At 31.1% G+C, this 22401-nt stretch overlaps 4 protein-coding genes and 1 non-coding gene across 6 annotated transcripts; 3 read left to right on the top strand and 2 right to left on the bottom strand.

Moving 5' to 3' along the window:
• The first annotated feature begins 687 nt into the window (after positions 1 to 687).
• Positions 688 to 2752, top strand: LOC101219770. 2 transcript variants are annotated; one of them, XM_031889417.1, is made up of 3 exons: positions 688 to 1171; positions 1290 to 1379; positions 1484 to 2752. In XM_031889417.1, the coding sequence occupies exons 2-3, from the start codon at positions 1296 to 1298 to the stop codon at positions 2423 to 2425; spliced, it is 1026 nt and encodes a 341-aa protein (XP_031745277.1). In that variant the 5' UTR covers positions 688 to 1171; positions 1290 to 1295; the 3' UTR covers positions 2426 to 2752. The 2 variants fall into 2 exon arrangements, with proteins under 2 accessions (XP_031745277.1, XP_004154121.1); XM_004154073.3 differs by having other exon boundaries at positions 689 to 1171; positions 1283 to 1379.
• Positions 2753 to 4655: 1903 nt separating this feature from the next.
• Positions 4656 to 6961, bottom strand: LOC101220011 (protein transport protein Sec61 subunit gamma). Its single transcript, XM_011653888.2, has 3 exons — positions 6724 to 6961; positions 6492 to 6611; positions 4656 to 4899 (listed from the first exon to the last, which is right to left on the bottom strand). Exons 1-2 carry the CDS (start codon positions 6815 to 6817, stop codon positions 6496 to 6498), a joined length of 210 nt encoding a protein of 69 aa, XP_011652190.1. The 5' UTR covers positions 6818 to 6961; the 3' UTR covers positions 4656 to 4899; positions 6492 to 6495.
• A 925-nt stretch (positions 6962 to 7886) lies between these two features.
• Positions 7887 to 10102, bottom strand: LOC101220332 (thylakoid lumenal 17.9 kDa protein, chloroplastic). The gene is made up of 4 exons (XM_004154075.3): positions 9784 to 10102; positions 9499 to 9613; positions 9326 to 9395; positions 7887 to 8269 (listed from the first exon to the last, which is right to left on the bottom strand). The coding sequence occupies exons 1-4, from the start codon at positions 10071 to 10073 to the stop codon at positions 8046 to 8048; spliced, it is 699 nt and encodes a 232-aa protein (XP_004154123.1). The 5' UTR covers positions 10074 to 10102; the 3' UTR covers positions 7887 to 8045.
• Positions 10103 to 10170: 68 nt separating this feature from the next.
• Positions 10171 to 10252, top strand: TRNAS-UGA. Its single transcript has one exon. It is a non-coding gene; the product is annotated as a tRNA-Ser (tRNA).
• Positions 10253 to 18737: 8485 nt separating this feature from the next.
• On the top strand, positions 18738 to 21840 carry ERAF17 (truncated transcription factor CAULIFLOWER D). Its single transcript, XM_004145102.3, has 8 exons — positions 18738 to 19000; positions 19087 to 19162; positions 19751 to 19812; positions 19957 to 20056; positions 20676 to 20717; positions 20843 to 20884; positions 21024 to 21100; positions 21601 to 21840. The coding sequence occupies exons 1-8, from the start codon at positions 18819 to 18821 to the stop codon at positions 21629 to 21631; spliced, it is 612 nt and encodes a 203-aa protein (XP_004145150.1). The 5' UTR covers positions 18738 to 18818; the 3' UTR covers positions 21632 to 21840.
• The last annotated feature ends 561 nt before the right edge of the window (positions 21841 to 22401 follow it).

A 22401-nucleotide genomic window follows, 5' to 3' on the forward strand; every position in this document is an offset into this window, starting at 1 on the left:
TTCTTCGCTAAGACATGTAAAAAATAATATCCCTAAAAGTTCCACTTAATAAAGTAAAAATATGAGGAACCCTAATTTTTTTTTACCAGTTTCAACCTTGTCCTAGGGTTCAATCACTCTAACTCCATTTGTTGAACTAAGATAGAAAATACTCTTGGCATTAAAATGAGCATATCACTCTAACTCCATTTGTTGAACTAAGATAAAAAATACTCTTGGCATTAAAATGAGCATAACCAACTTGGAAGTCAAAGATTCAATTCCCTCCAATTTATCCTTATGCAAGATATTTCAAATGAACACCAACATTTCTCATATTTCAAATATTCCACAAAGAATTTAAGGGTAAATGGCATTTGTGAACGTTTTTCATGGAGGATTTTTTTCATCTATCTAGTTCAACAATTATAAGAGTAGAGAATCAAGTCACTGAACATGACAATGATAATTGGTAAATTTTGATTGGCAGAAAATATTTGATCTTTCATATTCGATCCATTTAGATTTATACCACATCAACCAAGATATGTTAAACTTGTCTATATAGTAATTCAACATTCAAAATTCTTATATATCACAGAGAGTTTTTAGAATACTAATGTCGTAAACTTCAAAAGTAAAATTGTCTGGTTATTTTCTACTCATCTTGATTGAATTTTCCTTGAATGTCTCGTTCAGATCCACCTCTCCAAGTAAAACAAATGCCTCAATTAATTTGGCGTAGTCTTCTCGAACTTCAACAAACAAATATATATTTTGTTGTTCCTAGTGGGCTTTATTAATTTATTTAGAAGCCAATCAGACATGTACAGCAGGTCCTTCTCAGTTTGACTTGTTTAATTGCTACCTATTTCTTCCTTTTTTTTTCTATCATCTCTGCCATAGAATTTTCCATTTCATAGATGGTCTGCTCCCCTGCTGCAAGCAAAAGCTGATTTTTTTTGGGGGGTCAGGCAATAACCTTCGTGAGAGTGTTTCTCTTGAAACCTGATGGTTTCTTTTATCAGTTTTTGCTATCATCTAAAGAGATGATCATCAACCTGGAAAGGAAATAAATTTGAAGATTGAGGGCGAGTTTCAAAGAAAATAAACAGTGGGGAAGAAGATAGAAAAACAATCTAGTTTGAGAAAGAACATTGGAGAACAGTTTAGTTTACTTGTTGAATCTCAGGTATGAATTTCTTGTTTCAACCCTTCCCATCTCTCTCTCTTTCTATCCCATTTGACTCACTGTTTATGATTTCAAAAAACTCAAAATTCTGATGGTTGTACTTTTTACAAGGAACTAGGCCTTCATGGAAGGTGAAAGTCAAGAATCCAACAATGCCTCAGAAGCAAAGCCAGCAGATGTTTTCAGGCCAAGTAGTATGGGAGTCAAGGTAAAATTTCTTAGTACAAAAGAAAAGTTGTTAAGTTTTACCTCTGTCCTTTGAAGCTGAGATTGTATTTGCTTTAATTTGGATGAATTGTGGGCTCTATACAGAAAGCACTTACGATGATACCTCCTCATATCATAGCCGAGGCGATTTCGACCCTTACTGGTCTTGATCTCAGATGGTCAGGTCCTATAACACCAGCGGAAAGGCAATATGTAGAACAATATGTATTGGCCAAGTACCCACAGTATGCAGGCCTAGATGGAGAAAAGATAGATCTCTCTTGTCTTTGCATCGATGAGGAGCCAACAGATCAAATCATGGCTGACGATTGGCGAAAGTCGCCTAGAAATATTCCAAGAGAGTCTTCGACACCATCCTTTGGAAGCAATCTCCCTAACTTGGAGGGTACCCAATTGGAACCATCAAGATTGTTAGACATTCTCAACAAGAAGTCTTCGTTTCCAGGGAGTTTCATCTCTATCCCAGAAATTCAAGCTCAAAATAAAGTTCTAAAGCACTGTGGATTGCCTGATGAAGAGTACCTTGTTTTGTTCACTCCAAGCTATAGGCAGGCCATGATGCTAGTAGGGGAAGCTTATCCATTTTTCAGAGGAAACTACTACATGACAGTTATAAGAGAAGAACATGATTGCATTAAAGAATTTGCTAGTTTCAAGGAATCCAAAGTGATAGAAGCGCCAGAAACTTGGTTGGATTTGAGGATTAAAGGATCTCAACTTAGTCAGTACTTCAGAAGGAAGTGCAAGCACAGTCCTAAAGGGTTGTTTTCTTATCCAGCTGACGTAAATGGGACTCGATACTCACTGCATTGGGTTTCGGAGGCTCACAGGAACTCTTGGCACGTCCTTCTTGACGCAACTGCATTTGTTGTTGGTGGGGAACGGTTAAACCCTCTTCTACACAGGCCTGACTTTGTGTTGTGTAGTCTTGACAATACACATGCAAATCCCTCAAGGATCATTTGTCTTTTAATCAGGAAGAAATCATTTGATACTACAATGGCATCATCTCAAGCAGCTGAATGATTAACATTTTGTTAAATGACCATGCACAAGAATATGCTTAAGCTTGAATGTAAAATCCATTTTATGGCATTTAGCATCTCTTGAACTGTAAAAGATCAAAATTTCCTTGATATATATACTAAATAAATTTGTACTGATTCTTGTAACTGAAGCAGCATGATGGCCAGAGAAAATAACCACAATCAGAATTCAAATGGCAGCAAAAACAAAGCCCATCAAGCTAAGTTTGAGAGTTCAGTTAGCATACGTATGAACTAATATCTTTATTGTTTTGTAACAAGTTTTGTATAAATGTTAGCCAAACCATAGGAGTTGTTTTTTTTTTCCTAATTGCATATTCAACATTTGATGCTTCTTCCAACTCCCGTAGAAACCTGAATCCATGAGATTGATGATAGAAGCCGCCAATAACTCCAATTATTTTACTACAGTTCTAGTCCATTCAAGAGCTATACTTTAGATTCAAATTCATTGTGACAGAAAAAGTGGATTTGAACAATAATGCATCCTCAAACTTCTGCAGGTTTTGTAGTACAATCCATATATTTTAGTATTTGAGTAAAAAAAATTCTTAGAAATTATTACATCTAGTCAATTGGGTTGAAACATATTCTCTTTTTTATAATCATTCGATATTTTGTCTGTTTCCTCACTTCCATTATTTCTATCTTTCTTTAGTAAACATTTCAATTCTTATCTAACTTTTAGAAACAAATTCCTTAAAAGCTACATATTTTTTTCTGACACTTTAGCTTAAATTTAAAAAACGCTTCTAAGAAATAACAAAACAAAAGAAAAAAGGTGAAATGATGTAAGTAATATTTATACCGATAATTTTCAAAAAGCAAAAACTAAATGGTTATGAAAAAGATGGAATGATCACCCACCACAGCAGCAGATGAACACAACATATAGACTGATCATCTATCACCCTCGGCTATCATCTCCTTCATCATTCAGAATCATTGGCAAGAAAAGCTCTTGATAAGGCATGATCATGCTCAACAAAGCACAACTGCTCTCATTCCGTCGAGTTTTTCCCATATTCACAAGCAAAAGGAATCTCTCAAACATCTGCAAAGTTATTGGAATATTAGAAAAACATCAGACTCGCTTGAAAAGTTTTCAAGATATACGGCATTTTCGTCTAGTACTCCGTTGAAGAACTATACCCCAATGTTGGCCATTCATAAATAATATCTTGGTGGCTATTCCAAGGCGTTTCTTAAATTTAAAGCTTATAGTGCAGTCAATGTCAACAACTATCGCATCAGGATTTGTAGATGGAGCTGAAATATGAGCTCGCATCTGATGGGGTTTCTTGTTTTTATAAAACTAAGCAACGGCCTACATCAAGTGCTCATTAATAAACAAGTACTTTCAATGGAATTCACATCAGTTAATTTATCAAACACCTGAGACGCATACAGAAAGGGAGAGCTACTCCAATTTGAAAAATCAATGAGTATATCAGTTTCAAATCAGATGCTGCTTAACATACCTATCGCCATATCTTAGCTCATATATGAAAAAAGGAAAGTAAAAATATGAGGCACGTTGTTTGTTCAGTTGTTTCTTGAATGTCGAATAAATCGGTATTAAAACCAAGGCCAAGAAAGTGATCAAAATGTCACTCCAAAAGCAAGCAACAATCAGATTTCATATTCACCGGAGAATGAGCATTAAATCCTCTCGATTTCACGATTAGTATACACATTCGATTTTAAATACAGTAAACCACTTTTGAACTAAAGATGATATTGATATGTGCATTTTCTTAAGTTTGAATTTGTTCCTCACCACTAAACTTCTCAAAAGCATTATAAGAGAACTTAACTCCAAAAACATTTACACATCCAAAAGGACGATTTCGGCGGTGTTGCAAAAAGGTATACATTTGAATCGTTGGTTACAAAAATGAGCTTTTTAATCCTTGTTTTCCTTGTTATAGGGTTGATCAAACTGAATTTTATTGCATCCAAAGGATATTTTAATCCTTATTATTACACATTTTTTAAAATCCTAACAATTTGTGAATTACAAAAACATGTCATACAATCTTTTTTTTTATATATAGAACCAATTTAGAGCTCTCCATCTTGATGCTAAGATGACAATGGCGAGTTCATTTTAAGAGAACTCAGCTTTCAATAATTCCTTGATCGATCATCCTCCTTCTATACGGGATTCGTATCATTTGGCGGTATGCAATAAACATGAATACAGACACTTGTCGAAGAACAGATTTCCAGAAGGAACATTTGATAAAAATAACATGTTATAACATTGAAATATAAATAGAAAGTGAGTTCATCAATATGACAGGAAAATTTCCATATATCCTGGTGTTTACTCAATTTACGCACGCGGATTTAAAAGTTCTAAAGGAGACCTAATATAGCTCAGTATTCCTCAATGAAAACAGGTTGCACTAAACGTAAACGCCAGCCGTCACCTACGTACTTTGTCATTACCTGAAAATCCATTGGCAAAAAAAGAAATTAGGGTATAAATTAACTGCCATTGTATGCTTTTGACAATATTCTTCTTGAAAAGATGGGGGTGTCGTGGTATTAAAAACAAAGGGACAAATTTCTACCCTAGCAAGAATCAACGAGAACATCATAGATTGACTTCCATGGGTTTAATCACTGTATTGAATGTACATTTATTTTATAATAAGACCAGTAATCACTTTCATGGACATAATTTCATGAATGTCACTAAAGAAGGAAAGCAAGCAGATCTTAGGTGAGGAATATCAATCAGCAATCATAACCTTGACAAATTAAGTGAAACTGATAGTCCCAAAATATGGACGCAAACTGTGAACTGAAATACTTTAAGGAAAGCATAAAAAGAGATGCTAAATTCAACCCAAGGAACTCTCTCCTGCTCAATATATTTTTCTTTTTTTTTTACAAAGAAACTAGATAATCTAAAGGAGCATTTGATTAGCAAGCATGATTCTGTAGGATCGGGTTTCACAGTTGTATTGCTATGCCATTCCAAAATACAGCATCCAAAGTCCTAATTGTTTATTCTCTGACTTATCATTCTAATGCTCTTCTTTTGGGTTGCCTAATGGGAATTCAAATGCATATTATACTACTATTAATCTCATTCACACATATCTACAATAACATCCCTCAGTCCTAGTACAATCCAAACATGCATCCGGTTCCTACACAATGGTTCCAAAGTTTCTCACTTACAACTTTTCAGTTCCAATGTTTGTTAGCAAACTGAACACTCCTTTCATAGATACCCCTCTGCTTTAATATCTTCACACTTAAGCCTCCATCACTATCCATAACCCAAATGAGACAAAAATTACAAACACTTAAAGTTCTCGATATATGCCTTCTGGGTTTACAACAAAATAAGAGGGAATCTGCCCAACTCGTTCTCAATGAGCTTTTCCCTGCTCTTATTCTAAGCAACAAATGTGCTTCATGCAAGTACGATCGAATGTTCATGCACACTATGAGATGGCAAAGTAGAGGAAATGCTAACAGTCCACAGGCAGTTCATCATCTAGTTTGTCATTGCTGTCCGGTACAATACTTCCTTTCTAAGTTTATCCAAGACGCATGGCAGACAAAACTTATTAAGATACTAATTAAGGTTCAAAGACGATGAAGGCAGGAAGCAAATACCTTAGGCATTTCGAAAAATACAAAATCTATAGTTTTAAGATTCAAAAATCAATGTACTTCTACAACAATATTTCATAACGATTTGCAATCGCAACCAGAGTCATCTTGGAAGGAAAAAACCTAAATTCGCAGCTAAAACGTCCTGAGTTTTAGGAACATTATGATTACATAACATACACGCTAGTCGTACGATAGTAATCGTGTGAATCAATCATGCATGGAATATAAATGTCATAAGGATTTCAAGATATTGCATGCGCGTGCATCGAACGGAAATTTAAGAAAAAATTATCGATCCGTTCCATAATTGCAGAGATCTTGAACAGTATGACCACGATGCTATGCAGAACCAATACAAGTCAGATCGAAAAGAAATAATAGAAGATCTATTGAATTTGGATGCATACCTAACTAACCAGATCCGACGATGATATTGTTGATCGGAATGAAGATTAGCTTGACAAAGAACCCTACAAATCCCATCACAACGAAGCCGATAGCGGTACGAACGGCAACCTTGGTGAATTCTACATCACCAAATCGTTGAATTAAATCAAATTGAAAGGAAAAAAAAAACAAAAATCCAAGACCTGAATCGAATCAGATCTATGCAATACAATGTGAAAGCAAGAAACATACCCTTGCGATCGGGTTTATGACATCTCTTAACGAGGCGAACGCTATCCTTGGCGAACTCTCTGAGAGGATCAACGACTGAATCTACGGCATCCATGGGTCCGAGATCGGAAGGAAGCGTCACCAAAAGAAATGTTTATCGCGAAATTTGGTTTCCGGTTTGAACGAATTGTGGCCGCGTGGGGGTTAATAAGGATGGAAGAAATACTTTGAGCGCTACACGACTAGGGATGATTGGGTCAAAATTGATGACTCTCGTCGCAATATCTGAAATATCGGAAATACCCCTGAATCATCGACCATGGTGTGCTTGCTTGAGGCTAAACTATGGTAAATAACACAGCCACCTAATTTTTTGTTTTAATTTTACTTTAAATTTGATCAATGATAAATTTAGAGTTTCGTTTTTAGTTATCAAATTTTAAGAAACGTTTTCTAAAAATTTGACTCTAAATATATTATATGTTAGACATTCCTAATTATTTTTATCTTGATATGAATAACGAATAGATAAGTTTATGGTATAATAATGGGGCAAATCCCATGAGATTTCCACTTTTACTTTCACATTTTCGTTAGTTTCATTGTATTTCATATTGATGGTTCTGTGTTGCTCATGTTTGTCTTCTTTCATATTTTAACCATATATGAGTGTAGAAATCAAACTTCCACGACATTAATACAAAAATTGTGTCAATTTTAAATTATACCCACTTTGAACATACGTGTATTGAGTTGAATATTTGAGACATCCAGTTAAATAGATATGGAAATCATAATTTTTTTATAGAGCAATTCATCTGGTTTTTAGTCTATTCATAACATGTATTCGCAAATAAAAAAAAATTAGTATTTGAATTTCTCAACCAAAATGTCACTAAACAAACATAAAACAATAGATAAACTAAATGAATACGAGGACTATCTGTTGAAGTTCTTGACCATCTAAATCCACTGCTAAGAAACCATGAAAAAGTACCATCTAGTATTCATCAGAGGAAAAAACATCTGAAGTTTTTAGTTCAGCATGAGAATTTGAACCACTAATGTTTAAGAGACATGTATAAATTGTTAGCTTAGTACGACTTCAATAACTAGAGCTAAACATAGGTTTTGATTAATTAAAACATAATTTCCAAACAATAGTTGGTATAAATAACTCACCATATATGAACAACAAGATGAATAATTATAGATGATAATGAAGTTGAACATTCTTTTATATGTGGCTAAAATAAATGCGGCTGAAAATGAGTTTAATCAGATTGAGTAAAAATGAAAAGGGAAGAAAAATAAAGAATAAAGAAAGAAGCAGAGGGTTTGTATTAGTCATCCATGGAATCGAAGGTTGGAGAATACCAATGCAACTGGTCTATGATCTTCCTCATTCGTTCTTCCTGTCCTTTGGAATCCCCTAAAGCAGTTGTGAAAGGATACACATAAGTCACTTTTGTAGCCATGATTCTATATGCAGCCACATCTCCTCTCACCAAAAACTCAATCACATCTCGCCCAAAGTTCCCATCTACTTCAGCTTCTAAATATTGGCCTGTCATAATCATGAATGCATCTTGTTTTATAAGCCATAAGCTTACTCTTCTTTTAAGTGTAAGGCTCGAAATTTTTATGTGAGATCCAAAAATGTAGACTGTCATAAACTTTTCAAGTATACTTAATTGGCATGTAAAATTAATAAGTGTCTAACTTGAACTTTTGATTTTGCATCGAATAAGTTTACGAACTAAGAAGCACAAACGCACACATGACACAACATGGATATGGCAACACGTCCATTTCTGAAATAATTGGACATGGATACATTTGGGATACAATTCTTTTAAATATGAAATGTGTGTATGTTAGATATATTAACTTCATTATAGATAAATACATGTAAATTAAAATCCATGCAAAATATACTTCACTAGAAACAAACACAAGTAAAGTTGATTAACGATGTATGAAACCTTAAGATATAAAGAGATTTAGTTGGCTATAACTAGAGGAGGAGGATATCATTCTATTACTTTAGGATTGATCAATATATAAGGATTCAAACTAAAAGAGAATCTCAAATTTTCTCCCTATTTTGTGAGTTAATATTTTCTAAAGCCATAACCATGTCAAAGTCTTGTCCAAAATTAGAAGAAAAAATTCCTGACACTTCTTTTAGCATGTCGGACATGTGTCTAAAGCGTGTCCAGACATATCCATGTACGACACATGTCTAATGCAGACACTTTGTTAAAAAAAATAAAAACAAACTGTTTATCCTTCAATTTTGTGCTGGATAGATGCTCTAACTTATGATCATTGTTAAAGTTAAAGTGTAGAAGGTCCGTGGATTTGTTAGTTATAACAACGGAATTTTAAGGAACTCACACCTGTATTTGAGAGTTCAAAAATCAAACTTAGAAGTTATAACGCAGCCAAGGATTTACTTCCTTATCTATGTTAAAGCACTACTGAATTCAAGAGAATAAGCCAACGGTCACTATAGTAAATAGAACCCATTCTCATCTCTATCTCAGCATTCTAATCAACATATGTATATCAATCTGAAATGCAAAGATTAAATCTGCTAGCGTAGGTTCAGTTCAATTACCATATGGCGTATCTTCCACCACCTGAATTTTTGGATTCCTCTGTGTTTCAAGGATTGCTTCTTGCAGTTTCTGCAAATAAATGTAGAGCAGAAACATGAAAAGCAACACGACCAAGAGAACCTAATTTTGATGAAGAACATTAAATCAGGCTCAGCTTTCAGAGAACTAAAACCTGAATTGGATTCCCACTGAAATTATCAGGAATGTTTAAAGGGAAAGCAAAAGAAGATGATTTGGGATTTGTGGAAACACAAGAGGGATTGGCTGATGGGCAGGGCATAATTTTCCTGGAACATCAAAGAGGACAAAATTGAGGGAAAACCGAAGATGCAGTTAGCCACATTGTCAATGAAATACTTGAGAAAAACCAATGCAAATTTAGGGCAGATAGAAACTACAAATAAACAAGTAACAAAACTGAAGAGTAGCAGTCGAAATTACAAAATTCAAAGCGTACCCATTTTCCAGTCCAGTTGGTAGGTTCTTGGATTGAGAGAATGGAGTGGTGGGAGAAAGTGGAGAGGAGAGGGAGTTAAGAGAAGGGATTGCGATAGAAGGAAATGGTGAGCTTAGAGTTATGGAGAGGGCAAAAGAAAGGAGATGAGAGAGAAAAATGGGCTTGTGATTTGCATTTTGAAGAGTGGACATGGATGGAACAGAGACTGGGGAGTGGTACTGGTTCTTGTTGTTGTTGTCCTTCTTCTTCCATGGCGAAACCAGTGGAGGGCGAAATTGGAGCGAACTCATTTTTTGGTTCTGTTTTCAATCGTGTTGCTTATCCAAGTAATGAAGATCAAACATTTTATATTATGATTCTTGTAAAATTGGATTTCTAAGCAAAAAAGTCGATATGTCCGAGTGGTTAAGGAGACAGACTTGAAATCTGTTGGGCTTCGCCCGCGCAGGTTCGAACCCTGCTGTCGACGCTTTTGTATTTTTTTTAAGGCCCAATTTTAAGCCCATTTAGTTCGACATATCTTTGTTAGAAATGATAGGTTTCTTAATATATTCTTTTGTATGTGAACAATATCATTAAGACATGTGAATTTTAATACTTCTCTTCACCTAACATAACTGACCTATTTACTTTTACTTTTACTTTTCCTTTTCTTTTCTTTTTTAAATGTTTTGAACGATGAATGTCAATCTTGCTTGGTTACCCCATGTTTTGTTTCTTCTCTCCATAGTCTCTCCATTTTGAAATGGTGAAGACATCCAACCCTCTGGTGTGTGGTTGGAGTAGCTTAACATTTACACGGGTACTTGATAACTCTTCTGCTATTGGTTATGTGTCTCGACTCTCGAAATATGCATTCACCTACTTATCTTCAAGTAGCTACAGGTCAATGATTTTTATATGTGTGCATGAAACCCTTTTTGTAATTAGGTTGTACTTTAAGCGTAATTCTTTGACACTCTTTGTCTTTTTAGACTTTGATTGGGAGGTGATCATCCTTATCAATGATTTATTACTAGGTTTGTTTTGTTTGTTGAAAACAATTTTATCTTGTGAGTTTTTTTAAAAGCAGTCTACTATTTCAAGAAGTTCAATGGAGACTAAATATTGAGCTCTTGCAATTGCTTCATCTAAACGTCTTGGATTCATGAGTACTTTGCAACTTATATATTTTCCTACTACCACAAGATCTCCTCTACTTCTTTGTCACATTCAGTTTACAATTTCAGCTAACTATGAATCCATTTTTTCACGGGTGTACTAAACATGTTGAAACAAACCTTCCTTGATTATGCTCAAGAAAATGTCACAACTCGAAGATAACAAACTTTTAACTTTTGATGCTTTGCTATAGCCTTGACAGCTTATCTGTTGATGACCCTCCTCAAATCAAAAGTCATGACTTAGATCTTTCATTTGATGGGGATAATAGTTTAATACTTATGATTAAATAGGTTCTTTTTGTTGTGGTGTTACTGTTAGGTTAGGAGTGGTTCAAGTAATACTTATTAAACATTCTATTTAATTTAATTATTATCTCTCTCATCTATGTTATTAGTGGTTGTACGAACAAAAAATATTCATCCATGTTATTATTATCTCTCATCTAAGTTAAATGTGTTTTGATAATGACAAATATTATAAGACAAATAACTATCCAAAATTTATGTCATTCAATACAAAATTTAAAGAAAATTTGAGGGTACCATCAATTTAATACTCTAAATTTAAATTCTAAACTAACGATGGTATGAATTTAAGCCCTAAATTAATAGTTGTATCAATTTAAAACTTTGATCTTTTATATATGTATCACTCTAAACTCTCTCATTTTTCATAAGTGTGTTTAAGGTAAAACATAATAAATTCTTTAAATTGATATATTTGTAAAAGTTTAGAGTCTAAATTTATACAATTATTAGTTTAGGATTAAAATTGATACAACTCACAAAGTTCACAAATTAAATTAATATAATTATTAGTTTAATGTTTAAATTGATACAAATTATAAAGTTAAGAGATATAAATTGGAAATTTTCTTAAATATATATATATTTTTTACGTGGTAACTTTTTTTTTCAATATTTTTTTGGATAACAATAAAGTTCAGCGATATATATAAATGTCAATACTTTAAATATAATTACAATATCGACTTTTAAATACGGATATGTATGTTAATACTTTGAATCTAATTACAATATTGGTAACTCTTCGATGTATTTTCACCAACCGACAAACGCGTTCTGTCTCGGTCATTTCACAATCTTTTCATGTTGTGCAATTCAATATTAATTAGAGCCCCTACTCCTTTTGCCTATCTTTTCATGCTGTGCAATGCAATATCACTGCCCACCAAATCTGTCTATATATAATTACATCACATGAACTTTGGCTCCTACCAAATTAATTTGTCATTTTCCTGCTGTATTTATATGTAGTCTACCTATTTTGTTAGATTTTACCAAAATCGTTTGTATAAATAGTACTTCTAATTAATTATTATATAGTTTTTAGACTCTTAACCCATACCCCCTTATTGTTCTTCTGCTCTTCATTATTTAATTATGTATTATTTTGAGCCCATTTAATCTGCATTAAAATTCAAATGATAAAGAAAAATAACTAAGATTTACAATTATAGATTGTAAAAGGAAAAAAGAAAGTTGATAGACAAAAATAAATTGAGGGCATGAGTTTCTATCTTAATCCTAAACTATTACAATGTTAAGAAAAATGTCTAACTTGTTATTTTAGATTTATTTTGATTCATTAATTATATCTTATGTTTGTTTGAGATTTTAGTCCTAATTAAATAGTTAGAGTATGTATGTACGAGTCTCTAGACTAAAAAGAATTTACTTATATATCATTGTATCACATGATAATGTAACGACCATTAGGTGAAATAATCTATATAACGTGAACCAAAGTTTGTTATACTTCAAAATTAATTAGAGATTAATATTAGACACTTAACTAGTGAAGTTGATTATACTTCAAGAAAGCATTTAACTAATTAAAATAATTTCCCACTAATTTTAAAAAGCGAGGTGAATGATGTATAGATTTTAGGACAGAGAGATTGGAAGAAAACACCTTTTGACCCCTAACACATCTAGCTGACCTATGTTCACCTAATGTCTTAATTATTAACCTTTTATTAAATCGATCTATTAAACATAAATTTCAAACGGTTAAAAGTTAATCTTTAAGTTTGGATTCAAAATTAACCTCAAACTTTCACTAAATATTCAATTTAATTTAAAATAATTTTAAGTCAAATTTTAACGGTGGTTGAAAAAGTACTTAAAATAAATCAACAAGAAGAAGGAAGAAAGATTGTTTTCAAATGCAACAAAATGAACTAAACTATTTGTAAATGATAATTAAGTCTTTGATAGACGGTCGAGTATAATAAATTTTGAAAAAAAAATACAAATATAACAAGAACTATCGATAATATACTATATCAATTATTTACACTACAGTCTAATGAGTAATATAATAATAGACTTTGTATAATTCTCATTTTTATTCTAATAGCTTTATTCCCAACTGTCTCTAAATCACTCTAATAAAAAAGAAAGAGGTTGGAGAGAAAAGGGCCGAAGATGCGAAACCCAGCGAAGAAGGGGTCTTGTGGAACACAAAAAAATGTATCAAAAACACAAAAGCAAAAGTACCCAAAATCCAAATCTAAATCCTTCAAGTAATCGCACTTACACACGAAATGAATAAAGGGAAAACTTTATTTCCAACCCAAAAAAGAAAAAAAAAAATCAGTCGAGACGTTAACAGAGAGACAGAGCCACGGCGGTGGAAATTTTAAAATCAATCCAAGTCTCAACAGGAACTCTATAAATACGATGCAAAATTATAAACCACCCACCTCCTTCTTTAACCTTATTAAACTCATCGTCGCCGGCATCGGAGCCGGAACCGAAGCGAAGCAATGTTGGACTGGGCGCCGGTTCTGTTCGGATTACTTCTCTTCATTCTCCTCTCGCCGGGCCTGCTTTTCCAGTTGCCCGGAAATTCTCGTATGGTTGAATTCGGAAGCTTCACCACTAACGGCAAGGCCATTATTGTCCATACCATTCTCTTTTTCGGTGTCTTCACCATTCTCATTTTGGCCGTCGATATTCATATCTTCACCGGCTGAGTTCTGGAAATGACTCTTCTGTTCCTCCCTCCCCTTCATTATTTTTCTTTCTTCGATTTTTTAATTTTTAATTTGATACTTAAGTTTGAATATTTTTCAATTTATTCCCCCATTTTTGGTGGACAATATTTATTAACAATTTGAGTGATGTATTTAATTAGTAAAGTCCTTGTGGAAATTAAGAGGAGGATGAAAATTATTACAAAAAAGATATATATTGTAAAAGATTTCAAGTTTTTTTTTTTTAAAAAAAAAAAATAGCTTTTTTATCCATCTCCTTTCAATTTTACTTGATTTTTTATAAGTAAAATTTTGTTTGATTGGCTTTTATCTTTGAAAAAAAAAAATTAGATATGAGGGATTGAGTTGAAGATTTTCGATGATTTGTAATGGTAGAAATTTAATTGAAAAATGTTTATCATTTTCTTTTCCATTTTTCTAACTTAATGGGGTGTTTTATTTTTATTTATTTAACTTTTTATATGGAGAGAAAAAAGAGAGATAAATGTATTATTTGAAAATTGGTTATTTGGTTGATCGGGAAAAAGATGAAGAATAATTGTGATTTAATTATGTTGCATTAATTTTGGATTAATGTTGTTCGTATGTTCCAAGCTAACTCATTATCTTTTATTTGACCATTTTAAATATTTTCCTTTTCAAATTTACACATGTTTGTAAGTGAAGATAAGATGCTAATGTCTCTCACGAAGATTCGATTGTGATTTTGATGAGATGTATCGTATAGTATTATGTCTGCCATATTAATAATATGATCTACGTACTGTCTTAATTTGAGATTATGATAAAAAGTGCATTGAATAATTTCTTATAACCATAAAGTTGAACAGACAGATCTAACATAGCCACTATTGACACGGTAGCGTTAACAGTAGTAAACCGATGTCCTTACCTGCTTTATGATAGACAACCACCTTTTTTATTTATACAATAAGTAGTACTCTATTTGTCTGCTTGTACCACATGGTAGGACTCTTTTCGATATAGGACAATCTCAAAGGGATTTGTTAAATATATTAAAATGCCCTATGTAGTTAAGCCAATTAGAAGATTGTTTTCTTTATACGTCGAATTACCTCCCAACCCTTTTTGTCACCAAATGTATAGACATAAAAGCTATCATACTTGCTTCAACAAAAATCCCACTAAAAAAATTAGTTGAAACTCATGCGCATTATTCAAACTTATATATTAAGTCATCAACCACGATAGTTTCCTAAATGTTGGAAGAGTTGGTTGATTTAAAGCTATATAATGAGAGACAAGATAAGATAAGATAAGATGTATAACGTGGAAAAAAAGCTACTTTTATGTTTCGTCAAATTCTTGATTGATTGGTGACAGCACAACACATTGTATAAGATGAAAAGGAAGATATTATAGAGAAATAATTTTGAATAGAGATGAATAAATAGTATTGAAAAATGTGTGAGAATTGAAATGGAGAGGAGGGGAGGGGAGGGGAGAATTGAAGGGATGAATAATAATATGTGATAGGAGTTAAGGCAATTGTATTGGGGCTTTAAGGGGACATTACGGCGGCAATCTCCAAGGCGCCTCCAATTGAGGGAGAGAAAGACACGTGTGTGTGGCCCATGGATTTTCAATATTTGAAATTGTACGCGTAAGCCAATAAGAAATTGTAACGTTGGAATTTCTTTATAAGAAAAAAGGAAAAAGTGAAAAAAGTTGGGTGTGTAAGTGGACTGAAATACCCTTTTTGAATTCAAGGTATAATTCCATGATCAGTTTAAATATCACATCAAAGAGGTATGTGACGTGTCATTTTCCTCTCACATTTTTAATTGCTACGTGTCATAATCTCCTGCAATGCCCTACTTCAATTTTGTACCATTAATGGTTGCCCACACCTCTTCCTTTCTTTTCCCTTTTCACGTTTAACGCCGTAAAGACTAAAACTGCGTTTCCTTCTTTTATTCCCACCAATTATATAACCCACCTTTTTTCATTTTTCATTTTTCTATCCCTTCAAATCCTAAATTTTTATTAACCACTACTTTTAAATTTAGAGTTTAATCTAAATGTCCTTCAATTTTTTTTTTTATAAATTGAAAAGTTAGATTTGGATAGAAGGAGGATATATTCTACATCATCATATTGTACAAAATAGAATATGAAGGAATATGGAGATGTTCTTGTTTTTCTCTTTTACATTTATTCTTAGATATGTACCTTCACTGGATGATATTTATGGGTAATTTGATTGTTGTGATATTTAATAAAAAAGAATTAAGTAGGAATGAAAATTTGTAGAAAGTTGAATTACAATTGATATTTTTGTATAAGTTTAGATTTTTATACACACACCCTATGGGGGCACTAAAATGATGGACATAAAATATCTCTTTTATTTTTAGAAAGATTAGGTTTTGTGTGGGATTTCTTTATATTCACAAAAGTATGGAAGAATAATAATAATAAATTAATGTCCTTTTCTTTTGTATAATCATGTGTATAGGCGTGCGTGTCTATATTTGCGTGGATGAGTTTATTTCCAAATTTCAATTCATCTTATTGAATTATTAATTAGCTATATATGTATATATATATTAATAAAAAGTATTGTAGCTTTTGATAGTGTCCAATCTCAAAACTAAAATGAAATTTAATTTTGTAAACACAAAATATATTCTATTTTCATCCATCCATTTTCTTAACTTATTTTATTCCATCTCTATAGTGTTTTAAAAAGCCAAAGTCATGGTTTGAAAATTTAAAAAAAAAATCCAAACTTACTTTTATTTGTTGAGTTTGACATCAACAAATATCGTGCGAGCAAATTAACAAAAAAAAAAATCTATAAATTTTTAAAATGAATCAAAATATAGTAACATTTCATATTCTATCTATGTCTACGATATTAAACAAAAAAAATATTGGTAGAATTCAAAATAGTCTTACAAATAATGATGCACATTTTGTAAATATTTGTCACGCGAATAATTTCGTACTCATAGATTTTTTTAAAAATATTTTCAGACGAATAATTTAGTATCTATAGATTTATTTTTCCCGTATACTGTCATATATCTAATCATGTAAAGTGACCAGGTGCATTGTTTTGAAAATAATTTACTGTCTCTACTTTATCTCTTCTTAGATTGCAATATTTTTATTTCTTTGAGAAAGGAAAAAAAGATTGGTTCTGTTGCTTTTTACCAATGTTTGTGGATGGCTAAAATCACTTCTTAGAAAATCACCACTGTTTTTTGGTTAAATTGTTTAGTGTAAGTACAAAAAAAAAAAAAAAAAAGTGTTTTTCTTCTCCTTCTACTTTTGAAGTAAGAATTTTACCTTTTGTTTTTTCCGAAGATACCTTTTTAATTGTTTTAATTTAGTCCATTTTATGAACTTTATCTAGCATGTAGCAAATTTATCACTATCTTTAAATTGAATCTATATTTGTGAAGAATATCGTTAAAATTTATAAAAATAACGTAAAAGCAAATGGCTTTGATAGACGTAACTACTAAATTTAATTAAAACTTCTTTTGATGACTTTTTCGTTAAAAGAAATTTAGTCTTGATTTCCTACATCTTTCTTAAAGAATTATATAATTTTATTTTAGTCTTTTACTAAACAAATTTGTCAATGTCTATATTGATAAACTAAAAAACATTAGTAACGCATAAATATTAAAATAAAATAAAATACTAAATTATTATAATCAAAACCGAACTTAACTTGTTTCACTATTACTTCTAATGAACTAAATCATTTGGTGATAATATTTATTCAAGCAACAAATGTTGTACTGAAACTATTTTTAACTCTAAAAAAGTTAGATAGAATATATAGTATATATTGAATTCACACCCTCATCCATCCAGGTTAATTAAAAGCTTTTGGATTGTAATTCATAGCTAGTTTTCTTACCAAAACCACAAAGTGTTAAAAGAGGGTGAATTTAATATTGACATTTCATTCAAATTCAACGTGTTGATCACGTATGCAAGATTTTTGGAAGATGCAGAGAAAATAACAAAATTTAAGATGTTTTCTTTAGTTTTGTTAAGTGTGCAATGTGGTCAAAGATTAAGTAAAAAGTGTTGAATATATATATATATATATATATATGCATTAGTTGATAACAAAGTAAGTATTATAAAAGCTAATTTAAGAAACCAAAGAAATGGCAAAGAGTACATAATTAGAAGTGTCATATGGTGGACATAAAAGAGCGGCCATTCTTCTAAAATGGAAACACAAAAGACTACACAATATGGGAATTTAAGAAAAAGGTAAAAATAGTAACAAAATTATTGGGCCACCAACTTGAATACATAATCAATTTTAACTTCTACCACCACGTTTAACTAGTAAAATTTTAATACATTAATTATGAACTATTATAATTAAAATAATTAAAACTCACAAAATATAATAAGGATATTCGAATACATTAAATAATAGTGGTAAAATGAAATAATTTAAAATAGAGGGAAAAGTAGGTAAGTAAGGGAAAAAGAAGGTGGGAAAAGAAATGAATAGTAAAAAGGGTGGGGGGAGGGGGAGGGGGGGAATCATTGGAAAATGGGGTCGCATCGCCCATCCAATTCCATACCCCCACCCACCTTTTCTTTTTTATTCCCATAATATTTCTTCACGCCGTCAAATATTTTTTTTAATAAAACGCCGCCGAATCCAATATAATATTTGTTTATTTCCTTTTTTCTGACTTATATAATATATATTGCATGAATGAATGAATGAATGAATCTATAAACAACCCTCTATATATATATATATATATATGTATGTATAGCTCTCTTACTGATTATTACTTTAATTAATTAAAATAGTTTAAGAAAAAAAAAAGAGAAAAAAATGGGAAGAGGGAAAGTTGAGCTGAAGCGAATTGAAAACCCGACAAGTCGGCAAGTGACATTCTCGAAGCGTCGGAATGGACTTTTGAAGAAAGCTTATGAACTCTCTGTTCTTTGTGATGCCCAAGTTGCCCTTCTCATCTTTTCCCCTTCCGGCAAAGCCTACCAATTTTCTAGCCATGAGTTCGTCTTCCCTACTATATATGTGTGTGTATGTGCTCTTTTGTTTTTCTTTTTTCTGGGTGTTAATATTTTGATATTGGTTGCAGCATGGATGGAACCCTAGCCAGGTATAGGACTGACGTCGGGCTACCACAATCCAACCATCCACATTCACGAGCTCTGGTATTTCATTTCTCCATTAATTATGTTTACAAGTTGATATCTCTGTTTTTACTTTAATTAATCTTGCTAATTATTTGATTTTTTTTTAATTTATAGAATTTTAATTAATATTTTCACTTTTTTTTTCTTTCAAGAAACACTTTAAATTTTAGTTAGATTCTAAAAATGAGAACAGATTGTTTTTTTTTTTTTTTTTTAAGTTAAGAAAATGGATAATTGGTTATAGTTTGTGTCTTAAATCACCCCTTTCGTTGTTCTAAAAAAATATGTTGAAAATATCGAATTAGCTCTGGGAGGATAATTTCAGATTCACAAAAAAGAAAGCAAGTTTTTATAAATTTCTTATTTTCGTTCTCATAACATTTGACATAGATTAAGAAAAGAACGATAAACAATAATCAAATAGTATATGATCATTATATATCGTCAATCGTGATTTTGAATGTGGGTTCTCAACATTTCCTATTTTGATTCTGAATTTGGGCCTTTAATAAAATTTAACTAGAGTTGAGGGTTTTGTGAGTATTTGCAATAGTTCTTTGTTAAAACTTGTGTTAGTCATTAATGTGATGGCTGTGGTTTATGCAGTTTTGGAAGACTGAGATGGACGATATGAAAAGATCAATAAGCAGCATGGAGGCAAGATTAAGGTTAAATTAAAACGTGATTAATTACTTTTTTGATAATTAATTGTTTAAGTTTTAATTAAAAAAATTACATATGATCACATTAAAGTTCTGTAATTAGATATATATATATATATATATGGTTGTGTATCCTACTGCGTATTGTAGACACTTTGTTGGAGAGGATCTCGAACCGTTGAACGTGAAGGAGTTAAAACAGTTAGAAAGGCAAATGAGCGTTGGAATTGAACGTATTCGCTCTAAAAAGGTAATGTTCTGTAAACCTTTAACCTTTTTTTGATCAATTGAGAGTACTATATATATATATATATATATATATATATAACGTTGTTGAGTGTAGACCTTAAAACCGAAAAAAGAACTATTGTTTTATATTTGTTGTGATATTAATATACATACTAACTATAATTTCGATCAAATTTTGAATCCATTTTTCTTGTGTTTATATATCTTTTTGATAAAAAAGTTAGATCCAATTTAGTTAACAAGATAAAATTCAATTATCTTAGTTAAAATTATTAGTTTGTTAATGTCTCATTTGATAAGCTAATATTTATAAGTTTAATAACTACAACATTAAACTATAGTTCTTTTTTACCACTATACTTTTACCTTTGGTTAATACATAGGTGCATCATCATAAATTGAAATAGGTGATAAGGGTCCACCCAAGTGTTTTTCTTTATTTTTTTTTTATAAGAAACCAAAAACACAAAAAAGAAAAATGCTTTTAAAACTATGGCTTAAAAGGATTAGGGTTAGCGCATTTAGCTTATTGGTGGATCAATTATAGTTTGCACATCATTTGATTGTATATTATTTAATAATTTTGTTCTATTTATTTTGTATGGATAACAAATGGACAGAGACGTATCATAGCAGAGCATATAAACCTGTTGAAAAGGAAGGTAACATATATGACATCTTCATATAGTTTCAAAATTAAACATTTAAATGAAATTAACTAAAAGATAAATAAATAACTATTTGGATTTTGGTTATAATGATTTATAATTAAATGCAAAAATGGCAGTATAAGGGTTTGCAAGAGGAGCACAGCCGTCTTCAGAAAAGAGTAAGAAATTTTTTTCTAATTATTAACTATTGTGTTCCACACATTATAACAAAATATATATACTTCATTTCCCCCCCTAATTATGTTTTTAAATTTAATTAATTAATTTGATTGTGTGTGTTTTTCTTATTAATTTTAGTTGAATCAGCTTAAGGATGTGGTTGTCACAAATTCTTCAAGAAACTCAGATGCTAATCCTGCCTCTGCACTTGAAATGTAAGTTTAAGTTCTCTGTCTTAAATTTATTTTTAGTTAAAACAATTAACTCAGATCCCACGTTGATTTTGGATCAGATTTTTTTTTAGCCTTCAGGTTTTAAAACGTTAATTTAATTTTTTAGTTTGGTTTTAATTTAGTTTCTTAAGTTTCAGAATGTTTTGATTTTACTTTTAGGTCATTTTTAAGTTTTGTTTCAAAGCATGTTTATGTTTAGTTTTCATCAAGATTAAATTTTAGAATTTGAAGTTCACTTTTTAATTATTTAAAATTAATAAATAAACATGGACACTAATTAATGGTTCAAAGTAATTAAAGAAAAAATTTGAGATTAAAAGTAAAAATTTTGAAACCATAATCAAAATTGAGACAAAACTCAAAACTGTATCATATTTTTAGTATATAAATAAATATACCCAACTCTTGTAGAATATTATTAATAAGAAAGGAAAAATGAAAAATGAAGAAAGAACTAAAATAATTTGTGAATTTTCCTGCAGTGAATTTCAGGTGGATGGCTTACTAATTTAACCAATGTGTGGGGTTGATGATGATGAAACTTTTTGTGTTTGGAAAAAGTACTTGTGTAATTCTACTTTGATTTTAATTCTGAGATTCCCAACAGTACTACTTGACAGCATAAAGAAAACAATCTTACTTCTTGCTGATGAAAACTGTTTAATTACATCTATGGAAATACAATTATCATCTATTACACAAGTTCTTAATTTCCATAAGAATGAACATTTTATGGCCATTTGATTGATAATGATATGAAGAGATAAACCCTAATTCAACCTAGTTGTTAAAGGTGATTTAAACTTATGGTGCTACATATTATGGTTACATACTTTTAAGTTTAATTCTTTTCTTAATTGTTGCAAATTCAAGATTGTTGATGATATCGATTATGTTTGACAATAAATAATTGAGAAAACTTTATACTTTTCAGGAATAAAAAAAACCCTAATTTGGAAAGCTCCTCTTTAATATATGAAATAATTAAGGAAATTGTTTGAAATGAAAAACTATTAAAAATAAAAAATATATATAATAATTTGGGGTTTTACTGTGTTTGGTAGATAAGTGATTTAGACTTGAGAAAAAACAACACCATTCATTAGCAATATGTAGATTTGAAAAAATGTTTAGAAATATTTTATGATTTCAAATCGAAATGATTTCAATCTCTTATTTATGTTTGGAAGTAAATTGATTTGAAATCACTAAAATTAAAGTTTCTTGTTTGTATATCCACAGAGAATGGAAAGTATATCCTCTTATTCTTTTGCCCTTAACGT

This window comes from Cucumis sativus, chromosome 1, assembly GCF_000004075.3.
Source record: "Cucumis sativus cultivar 9930 chromosome 1, Cucumber_9930_V3, whole genome shotgun sequence".
Lineage (NCBI taxonomy): Eukaryota > Viridiplantae > Streptophyta > Magnoliopsida > Cucurbitales > Cucurbitaceae > Cucumis > Cucumis sativus.

Excerpts from the sequence above, each read along its gene's own strand:
- LOC101220011 (XM_011653888.2), bottom strand. The coding sequence starts at position 6,817 with ATGGATGCCGTAGATTCAGTCGTTGATCCTCTCAGAGAGTTCGCCAAG. Across the intron at positions 6,612-6,723 it reads TCATAAACCCGATCGCAAGG|AATTCACCAAGGTTGCCGTT; the intron begins GTATGTTTCTTG and ends TTGGTGATGTAG.
- LOC101219770 (XM_031889417.1), top strand. The coding sequence starts at position 1,296 with ATGGAAGGTGAAAGTCAAGAATCCAACAATGCCTCAGAAGCAAAGCCA. Across the intron at positions 1,380-1,483 it reads CAAGTAGTATGGGAGTCAAG|AAAGCACTTACGATGATACC; the intron begins GTAAAATTTCTT and ends GGCTCTATACAG.
- LOC101220332 (XM_004154075.3), bottom strand. The coding sequence starts at position 10,073 with ATGAGTTCGCTCCAATTTCGCCCTCCACTGGTTTCGCCATGGAAGAAG. Across the intron at positions 9,614-9,783 it reads CCAACTGGACTGGAAAATGG|GAAAATTATGCCCTGCCCAT; the intron begins GTACGCTTTGAA and ends TTGATGTTCCAG. Across the intron at positions 9,396-9,498 it reads TCAGTGGGAATCCAATTCAG|AAACTGCAAGAAGCAATCCT; the intron begins GTTTTAGTTCTC and ends ATTTATTTGCAG.
- ERAF17 (XM_004145102.3), top strand. The coding sequence starts at position 18,819 with ATGGGAAGAGGGAAAGTTGAGCTGAAGCGAATTGAAAACCCGACAAGT. Across the intron at positions 19,163-19,750 it reads ATCCACATTCACGAGCTCTG|TTTTGGAAGACTGAGATGGA; the intron begins GTATTTCATTTC and ends TGGTTTATGCAG. Across the intron at positions 19,813-19,956 it reads AGCATGGAGGCAAGATTAAG|ACACTTTGTTGGAGAGGATC; the intron begins GTTAAATTAAAA and ends TGCGTATTGTAG.